General features: G+C 42.8%; 1 protein-coding gene across 9 annotated transcripts in view; it reads right to left on the bottom strand.

Annotated features, from left to right (window-relative positions):
* vit (vitrin) overlaps nt 1-12,601 on the bottom strand; it is a 30,668-nt gene extending 18,067 nt beyond the window's left edge. For 2 of the 9 annotated variants that reach the window (XM_061689506.1, XM_061689513.1), the window contains exons 1-8: nt 8,599-8,818; nt 6,890-7,000; nt 4,607-4,672; nt 3,489-3,645; nt 3,266-3,399; nt 3,105-3,182; nt 693-887; nt 338-376 (exon numbers count right to left, since the gene is read on the bottom strand). In XM_061689506.1, the coding sequence (XP_061545490.1) occupies nt 338-376; nt 693-887; nt 3,105-3,182; nt 3,266-3,399; nt 3,489-3,645; nt 4,607-4,672; nt 6,890-6,923 (703 nt within the window). In that variant the 5' untranslated portion in view covers nt 6,924-7,000; nt 8,599-8,818. The other 7 variants (XM_061689508.1, XM_061689507.1, XM_061689510.1 and 4 more) reach the window with 7 other exon arrangements.
* Between the last annotated feature and the right edge of the window lie 4,417 nt (nt 12,602-17,018).

Raw genomic sequence — 17,018 nt, 5'->3', positions numbered from 1 at the left:
TTGTATTCTGTTTATATTTATGTTTTACACAACGTCCCAACTTCATTGGAATTGGGGTTGTACAATTGATTTCACTATTAGAATACACAAGCCCTCGAGTGACTGTTTTGCTGGAAATGTTTGGCAAACAATTATGACAAAAAATGTTTACAACTTGTACTCTTCTCGTTAAAACAGAAGATACAAGTTTGAGTCAGTTTTCCGACAAAAGCATTTTGTTGCAGGGCGCCACAAAGAAGCAAACACTCAGTGCTTGCTGTAGATTATTTTAGCGTGCGTGAATCAGCTCCACATCCCCTCTTGCCACCATAATGTAGCGTTTCTTTGCTTCACTCACTTGCAGCTGCTACAGAGGCAAGGTATGGGTGACCGCTGCCTACATAGAAGAAACACAAATGGAGCAAGCAAGAAGAGAAAACATTATGAAAAGAAAAGAGAATTGTTATATATACTGTATATATATATATATATATATATATACTGTGTGTGTATATATATATATATATATATATATATATATATATATATAGCATGTAGTGACACTCTGCTGATCAGATGTTAGTTAGGCGACAACCAGGCGGCACTGTGGATCTTCTGTGGTGATTACTGAGAATATCAACACAATCCTTCACGTAACATGCAACAATCCATCAGGAAATAGTCAACAAAGGCAATGAGTCATTTCGGTTCACCTGCATCTCTGACTTTGTGCACGGCAGCGCGGGTTTTGAGAGTGGTAGGGGGCGGTGGAGGAGGAGGCGTTGTGGTGGTCGTTGGAGCCTGGGTGGTGGGGACGATGGTGGTAGGTTCAGGTGTCGTCATGGTGGGTTCAGGTGCTGCTGTTGTCGGAAGCGGAGTGCTAACCGCGGGGGCTTTGTCCTTTTGACCTGAGAGGAGATGACAGATGAAGGCCGTCGTATAAAAGATGGATGAGCTCAGAGGAAGAGTTGCTGTGCTCTTTGATTCATTCTTGACATTCTTTGAAAGACTGATAATGTTATGACTTCCCATTCAACCTGAAAACACCACCTGCCATATCGAGCAACCTCATTTGGAACGAATTCGTCGGTGAAAATGTTTATTTCCCTGAATTCTCATTCAGTCAGCTTTAAGTGACGCTATTGAATGACTTTTTTTTTAAAAGCCGTAATAAGTAAATGTAAATTGTCTAAATTGTCCCATAGGAGTGAATGTGAGAGTGAATCGTCGTCTTTCTATAGCGGAGTCACATACGAGGAGGGGCGGTCCCAAAATAATTAGCCCAATTTTCCTCTACCTTTATTGCAACAGAAAGGCAATATACAGTACACATAGAAATGAAGCCTAAAAAGTGTGGATTTCATAGTTACTTTATAATATAATCTCCCTTTTTCTCAACACAGACTGTCCATCAATGAACAAGGGCATGCATGCCATCCTCGTAAAACATTAGTAGGCTGCACTTTTAACCATTTTTTACAGCTTGCTTAACTTGCTCATCATCAGAGAAGTGCTGACCCCAACTCCTTCTTTTAAAGGTCCTAAAAGGTGATATGATGGTGCCAGATCGAATGAGTATGGCAATGGGTTGTGGTTGTCCAGCAAAACGAGCTGACAACTTCATGAGCTCCTTCACTTGTCACGGGAGTCTCACAAAGCAGGCTCTTGTTCTTCACCTTTGATCCTGGACACCCACTTTTTGATTGTGCTGCTGCCTATTGTAGCTTCCCCATACACATTTTGCAACCTTTGGAAAATGTTCACGCGCTTCCCCTTCCGAAGCAAGAAATTCTATCACAGTGCTCTGCTTCTGACGGCATACAACAATGATGTCATCTCCTAAATGGCTGACAGGAAGAGGACGAATTTAAACAAAACTTTTTTTTTTTTTTTTAAAGCAAACCTTCAAATAAATATTTAAACTACAAACTGTGAACATTTCTGGGGGGAAAATCAATTATTTGACTGACTGACTATTATTATGACTGCCCCTCATACAATATAGGCTGAGAAAGGGGATTATCAAGAGGTCATGGTTGTCAACAACTGGCTTGGTGTGCATTCTACAGTGCTTTCTGTCATTTATGTTTGTGTGAAAGGGATTGTTTCTTTTGACAGTCTTATAATCATGTGAAAATTATTATTACCAAATTATTATTATCATTAGTTTTGGGGGGGTTAGCAGGTCTGCCTCATAGTTCTGAGGCTCGGGTTTGAATCTTGGCTGTGGCCTCCCTGTGTTGTCGTTCCCGTGCTTGCGTGGTTTTTCTCCGGTTACTCTCGCTTCCTCCCATCCATCCATCCATCCATCCATCCATTTTCTGAGCCGCTTCTCCTCACGAGGGTCGCGGGCATGCTGGATGGTATCCCAGCTATCATCGGGCAGGAGGCGACAAAAAAACAACCATTCGCACCTATGGGCAATTTAGAGTCTCCAATTAATGCATGTTTTTTGGGATGTGGGAGGAAACCGGAGAGCCCGGAGAAAACCCATGCAGGCACGGGGAGAACATGCAAACTCCACACAGGCGGGGCCGGGGATTGAACCCTGGTCCTCAGAACTGTGAGGCAGACGCTCTAACCAGTCGGTCACCGTGCCTGGCTTCCTCCCACATTCAAAAAATATGCACGTTACTGTAAATTGTCTGTAAATGCGAACGTGCGAGCTAATGTTTTTTTGTTTATGTGTGCCCTGCGATTGTCTGGCGACCACCACCGCGAAATCAGCCGGGGTAAGCTCCAGCTCACCCGTGACCTTAATGAGGCCAGATAGAAATAGATGGATTACATTGTTTTGTTGCCTAAACATACTCTAATAATCTCAGTATTGAGCCCAAAACATAGCAAGGAAACCATTAAAACAGCACACAAGTATTTTTAAATACAGTATGTTCATCCTTCATTTCCCAAACATTATATTGGCTAGATAATTACATTTGTTATCATAAATTCATGACTGGCGTGTTCTTTATCATTTATGTAAATGTACAGTATCTCATAGCTATGGCAAGTCGTCACATAATGTATTTTAAGTCTTGGACCTAGGGAAGAACCAAATTTAATGTTTGGGAAGTCCCATGTTCATTTTGCAGGCATAAATGTGTGTCAAGCATCCTTCCACTTACTTATCTTCACATACGTTGGTCTTGAAGGAACAAAGTCGAGGGTAGAAGGGTAGATCACGCCCTTCTTGGGTTTCCCCTCTTAAACACAACAGGCAAGTCAAAGTCAGTTGGGCGTCGCCTCTTACGTTGTGTTGAAAAACATGAGTTACTATTATGAATACCTGTGACAACGAAGGATTCTCTCCATTTAGGAAGTGACAGGGAGCGCACGCCGTTGGAGTTGCTGCCTTTGTAGGTGTTCTGGCCTGCCATTTTCCTCACAATCACCTTTCCTCCCGAATTGGTGATGACGCCACTGTTCGTGGATATACATTTCTCATTTTAGCGCCCCCTCTGAGCCCTTGTCATCATAATAAACAACATCTGTGCAGCTTCACGGTGTACCTGTGGATGGCGGCGTTGCAGATGCTGGAGATGGAGGCGAACACGCCTGTGCCATACACCTGCTGCTTGGTCTCTCGACAGTGCGAGGGGCATTTGACTATGAATTCAGGGAGACTAATCTTTCCGGCTCTGACATCGCACTCGATGGCTGGAACCACTATGAACAGAAGAGATGTGTGCATATATCGTAGTTACCTGTTGTTTTGACAACACCGCAATTGCTATAACGATGAGCCGATTATTCGTTAAGCAGAAACGCTGATTGAGCGGATTGTGATCAACAATTCTTACAATCGATGCATTGTTACAGCATTACTCAAAACAATGTCATTGAGGATTTGTTGCTTGGGTTTAGCCTGTATTATAATTTACTCTACTGGATGACATTACTTTTGTCCTACAAATACATGCGATGGGCATTTCAGAATGTAATATGAGCAGCGGTGACAACTTAACTTAGTCCCAACAGTTTGTTCTCTTCACTTCTAGCGTTTCTCCTAAATCTCCCAATCGATTTCAGCCTCTATGTGTTCTTGTCTGACCGGGGCCTTCAGAATCATCAGTCTGGCCGAGTTATCTTAAAGTATACTCGCAATTGGACTGGCTCTTTAACCAATCACATTTTTAATTCGTCCTCCTAGTGCCAGCGAACTGGCCGTCGATGACATCGTTTTTACGTCCTCTGATTGGTTGGTCAGAACGAGCCAAGTTCAGCGAGCCAAATGGGTTTTTTTTTTTTTTTCCATGTTATTAGATGAACAGATTCTCAACCACTCCAGATGATGTACTTGGCACACTCTTACTGTATATTGTGGGGTAAAGTCAGATAAGTCCCCAGGTAGCAAAATGCACCACTCCCCCACTAAGTAGGAGTATATTTCAATGTCTTATTTCCAGTTCATCAGCTATAACAAATCATTGCATCAACTTCATGGCAACGAGGCACTTTGGAAAACTTCTCAGCCAATAAATCAATCAAATACAGTGTCAGCGTTTACATGAAGCAGTTTGTCAGTGAGGTGGTGAAAAGAGGGACGAGAGCAGAAGAGCGAGAAGGCGGAGACAGCCACAATGCGACTGATACAGAAATGATATGTTTGTGTGTCAATGTTCGCTACCTTGCTTGGGTTTCTTGCTTTTTGATCCGTTCGGCTTGGCCCGACAAGCACAGGACAGAAGGAGCGCTGTGTGCGAAATAAAGGGAGATTCTTATGACAGCATGACACAGTGTCTTTTTGTTTATTCGACATAGTGCAGGTGGCAACAGACAAGTGGGAGCAGTCGTTTGTACTTTGGCGTTAGGGAGCAGTTTAGCAGAGGGATGATATAATTAAGGGGGACAAAGACCAATACAAGTGCTGTATCAAACATTCTATACATTCTAAGTGCTTGAATACTACTACTACTCCAACGTTAAACGCTTGAAATTGAATAATCGCTAATCACGTGGTTTTTTTACCATTTTGTCTTCCAGTCGGCCAATTTACATCGAAAGTTCGATTTGCGCAAAGGCTGCCATTGGACTATAAATTTTAATACTTACTAATTTACTCATTTTTGGCCAGCAAGGCGGCACAATCTTAATACATCCGTGCGGGTCAGAGAGTATGAAAATAAGCTGATTGTGAATCAGAATAGCTGTTATTCCGATTGCCCCTCGTGTTAAAATATTCCTAACAGCAGCAGCGGGACCACAGGACTGACGGCATGGAACGAGGGCAGCGGCGCAAAATGAAGTTCCATCCTCGTCGCCAAAATGTTACGTCCAACACTTGTGTTGCTTTAATTCACTGACGTCAGTGTATACGGTCGCTGTATGCTGTGTATGACGGCGGTGTATGAAATGTTTGAACAAAAATGAGACCAGCAACTCAATTTTCTAGTTTATCCTCAAATGCACTTAAGTGTAATCAAAACAGTGAAATAGCAAACATACTGGCTACAATGTCCCGTCTTATCACACTCTCTGCTATGGAACACAAGATGAGACCAGCTAGCTCTTTGAAGACAAACATGCAGACTCCCACTTATTACAACAACTAGACTGAGCATATTGGTAAAAGGTTAGGAAGCACTGAACTGTGCTGAAAAAAATATCAACGACATCATCAATTAATTGGCTTCAACTAGACTTTTATCACATTAGTGTTGACTACAAAAAAATCTCGTCGCTCTAGTTGTTTTGCCATGGCTGAAGGGAGGAAACATTCACAGTCTTCTGTTTATCTAAGTCTTTGCATAAAAAGAAAAAAACACCAACACACAAAAATCCTAGCTACCCTTTCCAGATTCGTACCACAATGGAATGTGTTCTTCTTTGGCCCATGCCACTCAACTCTCCAAGTTCCTTGGAATATCAGGTAATAATGATCAGCTTTTCTTAGTATGTTTATCATCCATCCATTTTCTATACAGCTTACATTCATGACGGTCAAAGGTAACGGAAGCCGAGCCCAGTTGACTTTGGTTCCTAGTGGGGTACTGCCTGGACTGGTAGCCATTCAGTTGCAGCGCACATATAGACATTCACGGTCACACCTATGGACAATTTAGAGTCTTCAATGAAGCTAACATGCATGTTTTTGAAAAGTCGAAGGGAGCTGGAGCACCCGTAGACAACCCACGCAAGCACTTGCAAACGCCACACAGGCGGGCCTGACCCGAGATTCAAACCCAGAACCTCTCAGCTGGAGACTGACGTGTTACTGATGCGGTGTACTTCGAAAGCACTGCAAACTAAGACAATACTAATAATTCCTACTAAAAGTAGGAATTATTCATTTTGGTCAGGCAGCATTTGTAACTAAAGTTGTGGCCAAGTTCGTGCCTTCAAATCTTTCCACCATGCCGCCCTCACTTGAAAGCAAATCTATTTCATCAAACTTTATACATGTTGTCATTTATGAGTAATCTATTATCTATTACTTTCGATTGGACGTTTTCTTGAAATTGGCTGCTTTTTCGCTCTAGGTCCATTTCGTCATATACTGTAACTTTATTTAAATCTTAAGTCAGATGAACTTGAAATGATGCGGGCCCCTTAACGGAAGGGGAAAAGAAATACAAACGAATCGCTGGATCTACAGTAAATCAAAACACTTTCGTATGTGTGTTTTTGGACGCTAAGACTCAAAGGCTGTAACGCAACATTTCTTCAGTTCAAAAGGAAAAGAAAGAAAAAAGGTTTCGCTGAAGCGTTATGCAGCCTGCGAGACCTGTAATATTAACTCAACTTTGACAGTCAAATGCCTGTGTAGGGATTTTTGTGTGTTTTGGCATTAGTTACAGTGTTAATGGCTTTTCCATTGTGGGTAAAACTCTGCTTTTGTTGAGGTACTCCAACTTAGCATGTTGCTACGTACATCATTTACATTGACCAAAAGAAAACTGATATATCTCACCAAGGCAGACGACCGTCACTGATTCCCTGATCATGGTGGGGGGGGGGAGGGCGGTGGGGCGGGGGGCGGGGGTGTGTTGGTTCCGTGGGCCAGATGTCCTTGTATAAACTCCTGTAAAAGTGAGCAAAAACAGAACTTTGTTGCAGTAACGATGAGCGGCGATTGAGTAAACTTCTCCCACTGAGCAACCCTTCTGGATAAAGTGTGGGTCGACTCTTTGAAGTGTACCTGGAATAAAAGCCGCACGGCCACCCACATGGAACGATCAAATACAGCAGGGGTCCTACCTCAATGTATTGAAAAACAAAGAAGAGGCACTACACCGAGCAGCTGGCGTTTGATACAAATGTGTTTGTTTCAATAGAATACAAAATGACATCAGACTCAATTAGAGAGTAGTGCAAGTTTAAATTGAACCCCTTCTACCAGATGGCCTCCATTTTCGATGGCCACGACCACATGAAGCTGAATTCACATTAGACACACGACATGTATTTTTGTCCGACTTTTGTCTGGTGTAAACAAGAGCAGAATTGGCTCACTGGGATGGGATTCCAGACTGAAGGTCAGCTGAAGTACTGATAGTGTTGCTAAGCAGCCACAAACCGCCTTTGAGCTACTTGCCCCTGCTTTTCACCTACAGACTCCTGGACGAACTCCCCGTTAACGCCGGAATGCCGTACCTCCCACAATGTTGGATTGTCCTCACATACCGGTCAATGTGAAGGAACGCCATCATGTGACCACATTATGACCAAAGTCACCATTGAGGTTCACTTATTTTGAAACACAAATGTTTTTTATTGAAAAACAAAGACTATTCTTGCTATCACGTATTCCATGACAAATAAAAGAGATTATGCTTTGTCAGATTTCTCTTACCCGCAGGACTAATCGGGAGAAACGTCCTGACCGACTCTCCGTTTAAAGGGTCGAGCTCCCCCCTTTTCCCTTGCCGGCACCAACACCGTAAGCGCGGGGGGACGAGGAGCTGTTAAGCCGGTGTCGAGATGAATTCGCCTAGGTTTGCTAACGGCCTTTAGTTTTACGGAGCCAATCCGGTCTGCCCTCACTCATCACGCCTTGATGAGTAACCGCACCGAGTGAAAGGATAATTAAAATGACTACTCCATTTTTACAGCAGCGTCATCCCTTAAAAATCGTTTGCACTTGTTAAAGACCTAGTAGATTTAACAGTCCTTGTTAGGACCGTACGGATTTGTTTTTGTATGAAGCCGAAGTAATTTAGACGAGTTACTCTTTTAGGAATAGTAATACGATCCGGTGGTATTGGTATCGTCGACGTTCAATCACTTATAAGAGGTTGAGTGTTAAGATTGAGATTAATTCTCATTATAAGAATGACAAAGATAGAATAGAATTAAAGCAAGGTATTTATTTCAGTGATTACATAAGGTTAAATTGATAATATGACAGTATGGGTTTGTAATATAATATGAACAATAATAAGAATAATAAAAATGGAAAGAAGTAGAAGTAGTTTAAAAGTAATAAGTCATAAAACAAGTATTTACCTTTTGAGTGAGCTTTAAGGAGTGATCAAGTCCTACGGAGCCGTAATGCCAATTCATAATAAGATAATTTGGACATAAGAATACCTGAACAGCTGACTTGCTCTTTTCCCTTATTCACGCAATGTCAATAGCGGTTCTATTATTTACCTTATTATAATATCCTTTTAGTCTTACCCAATTAAATAAGAAGATTCAAAAATGAAGTCCTCCTGCCAGCCTGTCCCTGATCATTGCGATGGAAAAAAGAACGTGTGTGTGTCCCTACCTCGAGAGAATAAGGAGCCCCGTTTGTCAGTGTGAGGAGTTCTTATAACCTCGGTTCCAGCCTTTCAGTGTCCTGACTTTTGACCTGAGTGGAAAGCACCTATTTCTCCCTTACTCATTCAGTGTCCTGGCTTTGGCCTGAGTGGAAAGCACCTATTTCTCCCTTACTCATTCAGTGTCCTGACTTTGACCTCCCTTTTGCTCACCCAAAATAGGTTCACAGTAAATACAATCGACTACAAGCATATTTCATATGTCTTGAACACAACCAATACACTTCATCACATCACGTTAATCTCTAAGCATTCTGCAATACATGTGTATATGTTATTTGTCAGTTAAATGTATATACATTCATGTGAATACAATTCTCTCATGCATTTCAACAGGTCCGTGCTTACTTCATAGAGCATTCGTGTGCTTCGTTGCCTGAGAGAGACAACCTTACACAGGTTACAGTCTTTGCATAAAAGCTGTTCCACAGCATTGTATAATAGTAATACAAAAATAAGAATAATATATGACAGCCTTATTAGGCTTGATGTACTTTTTATCAATGATTTCCAAAAGAACATCACAGAGAACATCAAAATTATCTCAAGGATATAAAATCAAGCAATTGATTATATAAGCAGTTGACCTCAGTATGTGTTTGTTTACTATGACAAGGGGTTTTAATAGTATTGATATATATAAGAAGACTTATGCTTGACCTGGCGACTCTTACTTTATGATCTCATTTTGCTTTGTCGACCTCTGGTGGTTGAACCAGGAATTGAAACCTAAATTTGGTTTGGCAGCCTCTGGTGGTTGAACCAGGAATTGAAACTGGGGCTAAACTCAATCACATGAGCCCAGCCACATAAGCCAATTACAACCTTTTGTACCATCGCTTTTATGTGTGGCTTGGCCGCCCACTCGACAGCTTGTGCGATGTACTATAAGAAAACCGTCACTGGACACTGTATTAGGTACACCTACGCAAATGTAATGATGTCAAATCATTAAATTCTGCTTCCACGCTTAATATCAACCTATGTACAGTAAGAAATGCAAGTATATTTTACAAAATTAGGTTTCGTTAACCGTGCTCCTGTTATTGACAATGGCCAAGCCCTAAAGTGAAGCCCTCTTAATCTGCATAGTTTTTGCTAAGGGCATTCTTACTGTGTAACTTCTTATACAGTGAATACTTTGTATTCGACAGCAGTAAGAAATGTCTGATACAGCCCAACATTTTGAGCTCACATTCATGGCCTTCCTTTTTCCACTGCATTGCGTTTTGACATGGAAGTCTGATGACTTCTTCTGCATCGACAGGAATAGACAATTCCCTCATGGATGAGGGGAGCTGAGCGAGCTGGGGCAGATAAGTGCACCTCTGGTACTAAATGGCAGGCCTGCATTGGTAGCGGAGGGACAAGTCATCACACTTTGCTCAGTGAAGCCCACTACTGCATGCCACTTGTCAAAGTCTTTTGCATTCCACAGTGGAGCTCTCCTCACGGTTTGCATACCATTGACATGAACAAATTAATTACAATAACGTCGGAAACACTGCGGGGAGTTTCCTGTACGGTAGATAATCTGCAGAGACACAAGCTCTCACTCTATCTCTGTGACACACATTTAACAAAAAACAAAAAAAGCAAACTGGAGCGAGCAATGAAGATTTGCATACTTGGGCCACTGTAAATCAAAAACCAGATGCGTACCGACAGTGGCGCTGTTACCCATTTGTGTTAAGCTTTTTATAAGTCACATAACACTTTAGCAGTCATCCTTCCTATCCATCGATCCATTCATGGGGAAGAACGGAACAGAAATGAAAGAGTCATTTCCACATCAATGGCAGAAGGTGAAAGGTTCTGCGGAACGGTTCTCACTCATTTTGTAGTAAAGCTGTCAGTTCAGACAGGCCACATAGTTGGAGGAATTATAGCACAATTCAGGGTAACCCCTCGCCACAAAGTGGATTACATGCGCAAAACAGACTTGAGCTCTCTTCCCACGCTTTCTTGCGTAATGCACGATATTTTTGCATAAAACTTGCTGCAGGGATGATCCATTATCAGCAGGAATCGGATTGTGCACGATAAGGGACACCTGGCAGGGGTATCTCAGGTGTACACTGTCTGCAAACAGGATGTAGGGAAGCTGCACATGCCCTTTTTCAAAGAGCAACACAGTCAAAAGGCTAGCAGCCTGCAAACACCTGCATTGTACTTACTGTACATGTTCCCCGCTCCTTAAACAAATACTCAAGCCTCACAGTCAAAAGGCACAGAAACCGCAAAAGTGCACTTTGTCCTGCGCTGACCCACTTTTCTTGCCTGGTGTTGCCAGTCTAAATAAAGTTACTCAAGTGCTCTGGTAACTTAACATTGCACACGACTGTATACTCATCATTTAGGTGGAGATGACATAGACAGACAAACACACACAAAGACACCAGGGATGTGCAGGCAGTGCTAAATCCCAGCATTCACTGGTGTCACAGTTGTATTGTGAGCATGTTCGATGTGCCAAGTGCTGAATCAACAAGCCAAAGGAGAGCATCGTGGGATCATGTCTCAATAACAGCGCTGCCCAAACATACTTTTATTGGCTCAGTGATTTGTCATTGGGCAAAATGTTCTCCTTTATTTTATTGGTCATTAACACATTAGCTACACATGGGTGTTTTTTGTTCATGTATAATGTGTGTTTTTGTAGCTTTCATCTTATACCGTTATTTCCAGAAGTATTTGGACCATGACCAGGTTTTTCTTATGTCGCCTTTATGCACCGCAGTAGTGGTTTTGAAATTTTCCAAAAAGATTCGACGGAAGTGCGGACTTTCATCTTTAGTTTAAGATCTTTCACATTAATATGTAATTGAACATAAACTGAATTCAAGCTATTTCACCCTTTTAGTACTTTTCCCGGGGCTTTATCACACATACTGATAGACAGTAGTGATAAATATTACCATAACTGCTAATACTGGATGTTATAGCAGTACATGATTTATTTGAGGGAAGTTTAGGAACAAAAAAAACAAACAAGAGGGTATGGGACCACCTAATCTACAAGGTTATCTTTAATCTACTGCCCATGGGCCATGTTTGGTGATCAGACCCAGTACAGCTTGGAATACTTTAATACTTGGCACTGCTTTCCGTGCAAGCCGCAGCCTGCTCCAGTCTGCTGGTGGACATGTTGTTTACACGCCAACTTTTCCTTCAGCAAACTTTGCACACATGTCACATATGGTGCAGGGCAAGAAATGCAATGCATGAACAGGGAAAAAAAAATCCTTCTCAGAGTTGAGCCTTTCAATATTCTGCTTGAGGGAAAAACAATCACCACCAATCATGAGAGGTCCATCTATTTAATTGGCTGCCTTGGGCAAACTGATTCATCCATCCATCCATTTTCTGAGCCGCTCATCCTCACGCAACCTGATTCATTCTATTTAAAAGGTATTCAGAAAAGTAGGAGGAGTTTACGTGGAGAAAAAAAAAGAGAGAAAAAAATAAAAGAGAATGTTGCAAACTTTGAATGGAAAAAAAATCATGTTAAAATGTAAATGAAAACTTTTTTTAAAAAGTTAAAAAAGGTTTTGTTCTTTGTTTTTGTTTTTTACACATGTTGATTAAAGTCAATACAGACCGGATCACCGTTCCACAATCCGCCTGGACTCGAGTCAATTACGCACAGAAAGTAGATCCTTCATTTACGCAGCAGCCAAGAGCCAAAAACGTTGTGGAACTACTTGTTTGCGCTACAGATTTGCTCTCATGTACCAAGTAATGAAAAATAAACCTACCCGACGAGTTCACGTAATCCCGCAGCAGTGTGGGTTGCGAACGTAAATCCTTGCGCGCTAGTTTGACGCCTCCATTCAAGTGAGTGAAGCCTCCACCTGGGCTTTTTTTTTTTTTTTTTTTTTTTTTTTAACTCGTGGTGATCGCAGCAGCTCCTTAAAAGCGGGGAAGTGGATGGGGCCAGAGTTTCTCCTCATTTGCCCGTCCCACTTGAGACACGCAAACTGCTCGCGTGGTCAACGCGAAAACAACTGCAGCCGTGCAGCACATCAGCGCACCGCAAGCATCCTCTTGTTAGCTCCGTAGTGCTTTAACTTGTACTTTTTTTGTGTTGTGTTGGAGAGAAACCGTATTGGAATCTACTCTGCGCCCTGGCCTCCTGGTCCACTTTCGCCGACGTCCTTACGCCTCCTCTCCCACACAAACACACACGTACAAACCAATCCACACCGGTTTGACACACCCTTCAATTCATTCATGTCCACGCTCACTTCGAGGACTGCAGTGGTCCAGCTCAACGTATATGTGCCGTCCCTGAACACAACACACACACGCGCAGTGCTAACAGCGAAAGCCTGTTGATTTATTTGACACAACAAAGTTGTGTTACGCCACTACCAACAATTACTTTTACCATCGTTAATGATTAGTATATAGAGAAAAGAAGTTGAGAAGCTGGATGGATGGAGTAATAATAATAATAATAATAATAATAATAATAATAATAGGAGCATGGTGCACGAGTGATCAGGGGTTCAATCCCCGGCCCCGCCTGTGTGGAGTTTGCATGTTCTCCCCGTGCCTGCGTGGGTTTTCTTCCTCCCACATCCCAAAAACATGCATGAATTGGAGTCTCTAAATTGCCCATTGGTGTGAATGTGAGTGCTAATGGTGGTTTGTTTATATGTGCCCTGCGATTGGGTGGCGACCACTTCAGGGTGTACCCCGCCTTTCGCCCGAAGATAGCTGGGATAGGCTCCAGTGTGCCCACGACCCTAGTGAGCATAAGCGGAATGAAAGATAAATGAATGAATGAATGAATAATTGTAATAATAATGCAGCCCTATGAGGGGGGGGGGGGGGGGGGCACAAGCCAGTACAAACTGTAGGCCGGTCCCAAGCCCGGATAAATGCAGAAGGATGCATCAGGAAGCGCATCTGTCTTAAAACTTTGCCAAACAAATATGAGCGTTCATCCAAAGAATTCCATACCAGATCGGTCGTGGCCTTAACGACGTCTGCCCCCGACGCTGTTAACCTACGGGCGCTGGTGGAGATTCAGCTATTGTGGCTCGAGGACGAAGGAGGTGAAAAAAACAAGTTCTTCTACAGAAAGAGAAGAGGAAAGCACAGACCCTAGAACTGAATGTGGGGACTTTGAATGTTGGAACTAAAACTGGAAAAGCTTTGGAGTTGGTTGACATGATGATTAGGAGAAAGGTTGATTTATTGTGTGTCCAGGAGAGCAGGTGTAAAGGCAGTATATGCTAGAAGTTTAGGGGCAGGGTTCAAATTATTTTACCATGGTGTAGATGGGAAGAGAAACAGAGTAGGGGTTATTTTAAAGGAAGAGTTAGGTAAGAATGTCTTGGAGGTGAAAAGAGCGTCAGATCGAGTGATGAGGCTGAAACTTGAAATTGAGAGTGTTATGTATAATGTGACAAGTGGCTGTGCCCTACAGGTACTGTAGGTTGTGACCTAGAGATGAAAGAGAAATTCTGGAAAGAGCTTGATGAAGTAGTTCTGAGCATCCCAGACAGAGTGAGAGTTGTGATTGGTGCAGATTGTAATGGGCATGTTGGTGAAGAAAACAGGAGTGATGAAGAAGTGATGGGTAAATTCGCCATCCAGGAAAGGAACTTGGAGAGACAGATGGTGGTAGACTTTGCAAAAATGATGCAAATGGCTGTAGTGAACACTTTTTTCCAGAAGAGGCAGGAACATAGGGTGACCTACAAGAGCGGAGGTAGAAGCACACAGCTGGATTACATTTTGTGCCGACGATGTAATCTGAAGGGGGTTACTGACTGTAAGGTAGGGGAGAGTGTGGCTAGACAGCACATGATGGTGATGTGTAAGATGACTCTGGTGGTGGGGAGGAAGATTAAGAAGACAAAGGCAGAGCAGAGAACCATGTGGTGGAAGCTGAGAAAGGAAGAGAAGAGGCGAGACAGGCTCTCGGTGGTCAGGAGGAGCTTCCAGAAAACTGGACTATTACAGGCAAGGTGATCAGGTCATCACTACTGGTCCCAGTAGTGTGCTGGATATATGGAAAGAATACTTTTAGGAGTTGATGAATGAGGAAAATTAGAGAGAAGGAAAAGTAGAAGAGACAAGTGTGGTGGACCAGGAAGTGGCAATGATTAGTAAGAGGGAAGTTAGAAAGGCACTAAAGAAGATGACAAATGGAGAGGCAATTGGTCCTGATGACATTCCTGTGGAGGTATGGAAGCATCTAGGAGAGCTGGCTGGGGAGTTTTTGACCAGCTTGTTCAACAGAATTCTAGCGGGTGAGAAGATGCCTGAGGAATGGAGGAAAAGTGTGCTGGTTCCCATTTTTAAGAACAAGCGTGAATATAGTGGAATGAAGTTGATGAGCCACATAATGAAGTTATAGTAAAGAGTAGTGGAGGCTAGACTCAGGACAGATGTATTTACGAGCAACAGTATGGTTTCATGCCTCGAAAGGGTAACACAGATGCGTTATTCGCCTTGAGGGTGTTGATGATGATGAAAGAGTACAGAGAAGGTCAGAAGGCGCTACATTGTGTCTTTGTAGATCAAGAGAATGCCCATGACAGAGTACCCACAGAGAAACTGTGGTACTGCATGTGGAAGTCTGGAGTGGCAGAGAAGTCCATCCATCCATCCATTTTCCGAACCGCTTATCCTCACCAGGGTCGCAGGCGTGCTGAAGCCTATCCCAGCTATCTTTGAGCGAGAGGCGTGGGAGACCCTGAACTGGTCGGCAGCCAATCGCAGGGCACGTATAGACAAACAATCATTCACACTCACATGCACACCTATGGACAATTTAGAGTCTTCAATCAACCTACCATGCATGTTTTTGGAATGTGGGAGGAAACTGGAGGACCCGGAGAAAAACCACGCAGGCACGGGGAGAACATGCAAACATGCCAACAAGTCGTCCACCGCACCGCCTGGCAGAGAAGTATGTTAGAATAATACAGGACGTGTATGAGGGCAGCAGAACAGTGCTGAGATGTGCTATGTGACAAAGGAGTTTAAGGTGGAGGTGGGACTGCCTCAGGGATCAGCCCTGAGCCCCTTCCTGTTTGCAGTGGTGATGGATAGGCTGACAGATTAGGTTAGACTGGAGTCCCCATGGACCATGATGTTCGCAGAGGACATTGTGATGTGCAGTGAAAGCAGGGAGTAGGTGGAGGAAGAGTTAGAAAGGTGGAGGCATGCACTGGAAAGGTGAGGAATGAAGATTACCCGAAGTAATTCGAAACGTATTCTGCACCTCGGCAAATTACAGCCACAATGATAAATATGATATGATAAATGAATACGTTTCTGACAGTGTGAATCCAAATTCTGTAAAAAAACGTTTTTTTTATATACTGCAATTGTGCATTTGTTCATATTTTGTGGCCACCGCAAGAGTAGCAATGCATGGTCTTATGATTTGTTGTTTCAATCCTCTACCTCTACTCTCCTGTCTTTATCTCTCCTCACACACTGAGTCTTGGTTCTGAGTGTTTTTCTCACCATTTCTGCCGTAGTGATTGCTCACGTGGGGAACTATTGTGTCCCTATTATGAATAAAGTCTTAAACCTGGTACACATAAAAGGTTCTTTGAGAATAATCCAGTTGTGATTTGCTGCTGTATATTACACTTGTATTGAGAGTATTGTCTCTATTCAGGCTGTCTTTGGTTGTGAGTACAAGACTGGACCACTGTCAAACAAAGACCCCCTGATGGTGTTCATAAAAGCTTCTTCTCTGTGCTGCAGACACCATGCCCACACAGACTGGCGTCCCTCTGAGAATGCGGGATGTACGAAGTATGTTAGCATGAGGAGCCAGAGGCACTACGTGCGTGAGTGCCATCACATGCTTGAGATGAGTTGGAGACAGTTTCCAGATGTTTTGGTGCCAATGAGCAACGTTGGTTAAAGCAGTGGACATTCCGGTCCGACCACTGTATCTCAACTTTGTCTTCATTATACCTTTTTATGGGAACAATATGGCGATTTTCAGGTCTTACCTGACTGACTCCTGTGCAAAGCAAGGTCCACAGACGCATGGCATGGTTGGATTAAATTGAATGAGGAAGAACTGACCTCAGGAATTCAGAATGAAGGGAGTACATTCCCACAGACTCGCAGCAACATGTCTTCCAACTGTATATTTTCTCTCATTTTCACTTTTAATATGTGTTTGTGACATGTGTCCCAATACTCATATTTATAATATGTATGTATGAATTCAGATCAGGTCAAAATTCGAGTTAGAATGATTCAAGACAGCACATTGTGACTCTTCAGACAAAG

The sequence above is a fragment of the Phycodurus eques genome, chromosome 11 (genome assembly GCF_024500275.1).
Source record: "Phycodurus eques isolate BA_2022a chromosome 11, UOR_Pequ_1.1, whole genome shotgun sequence".
NCBI lineage: Eukaryota > Metazoa > Chordata > Actinopteri > Syngnathiformes > Syngnathidae > Phycodurus > Phycodurus eques.
This window is presented reverse-complemented; position numbering and strand designations above follow the sequence as displayed.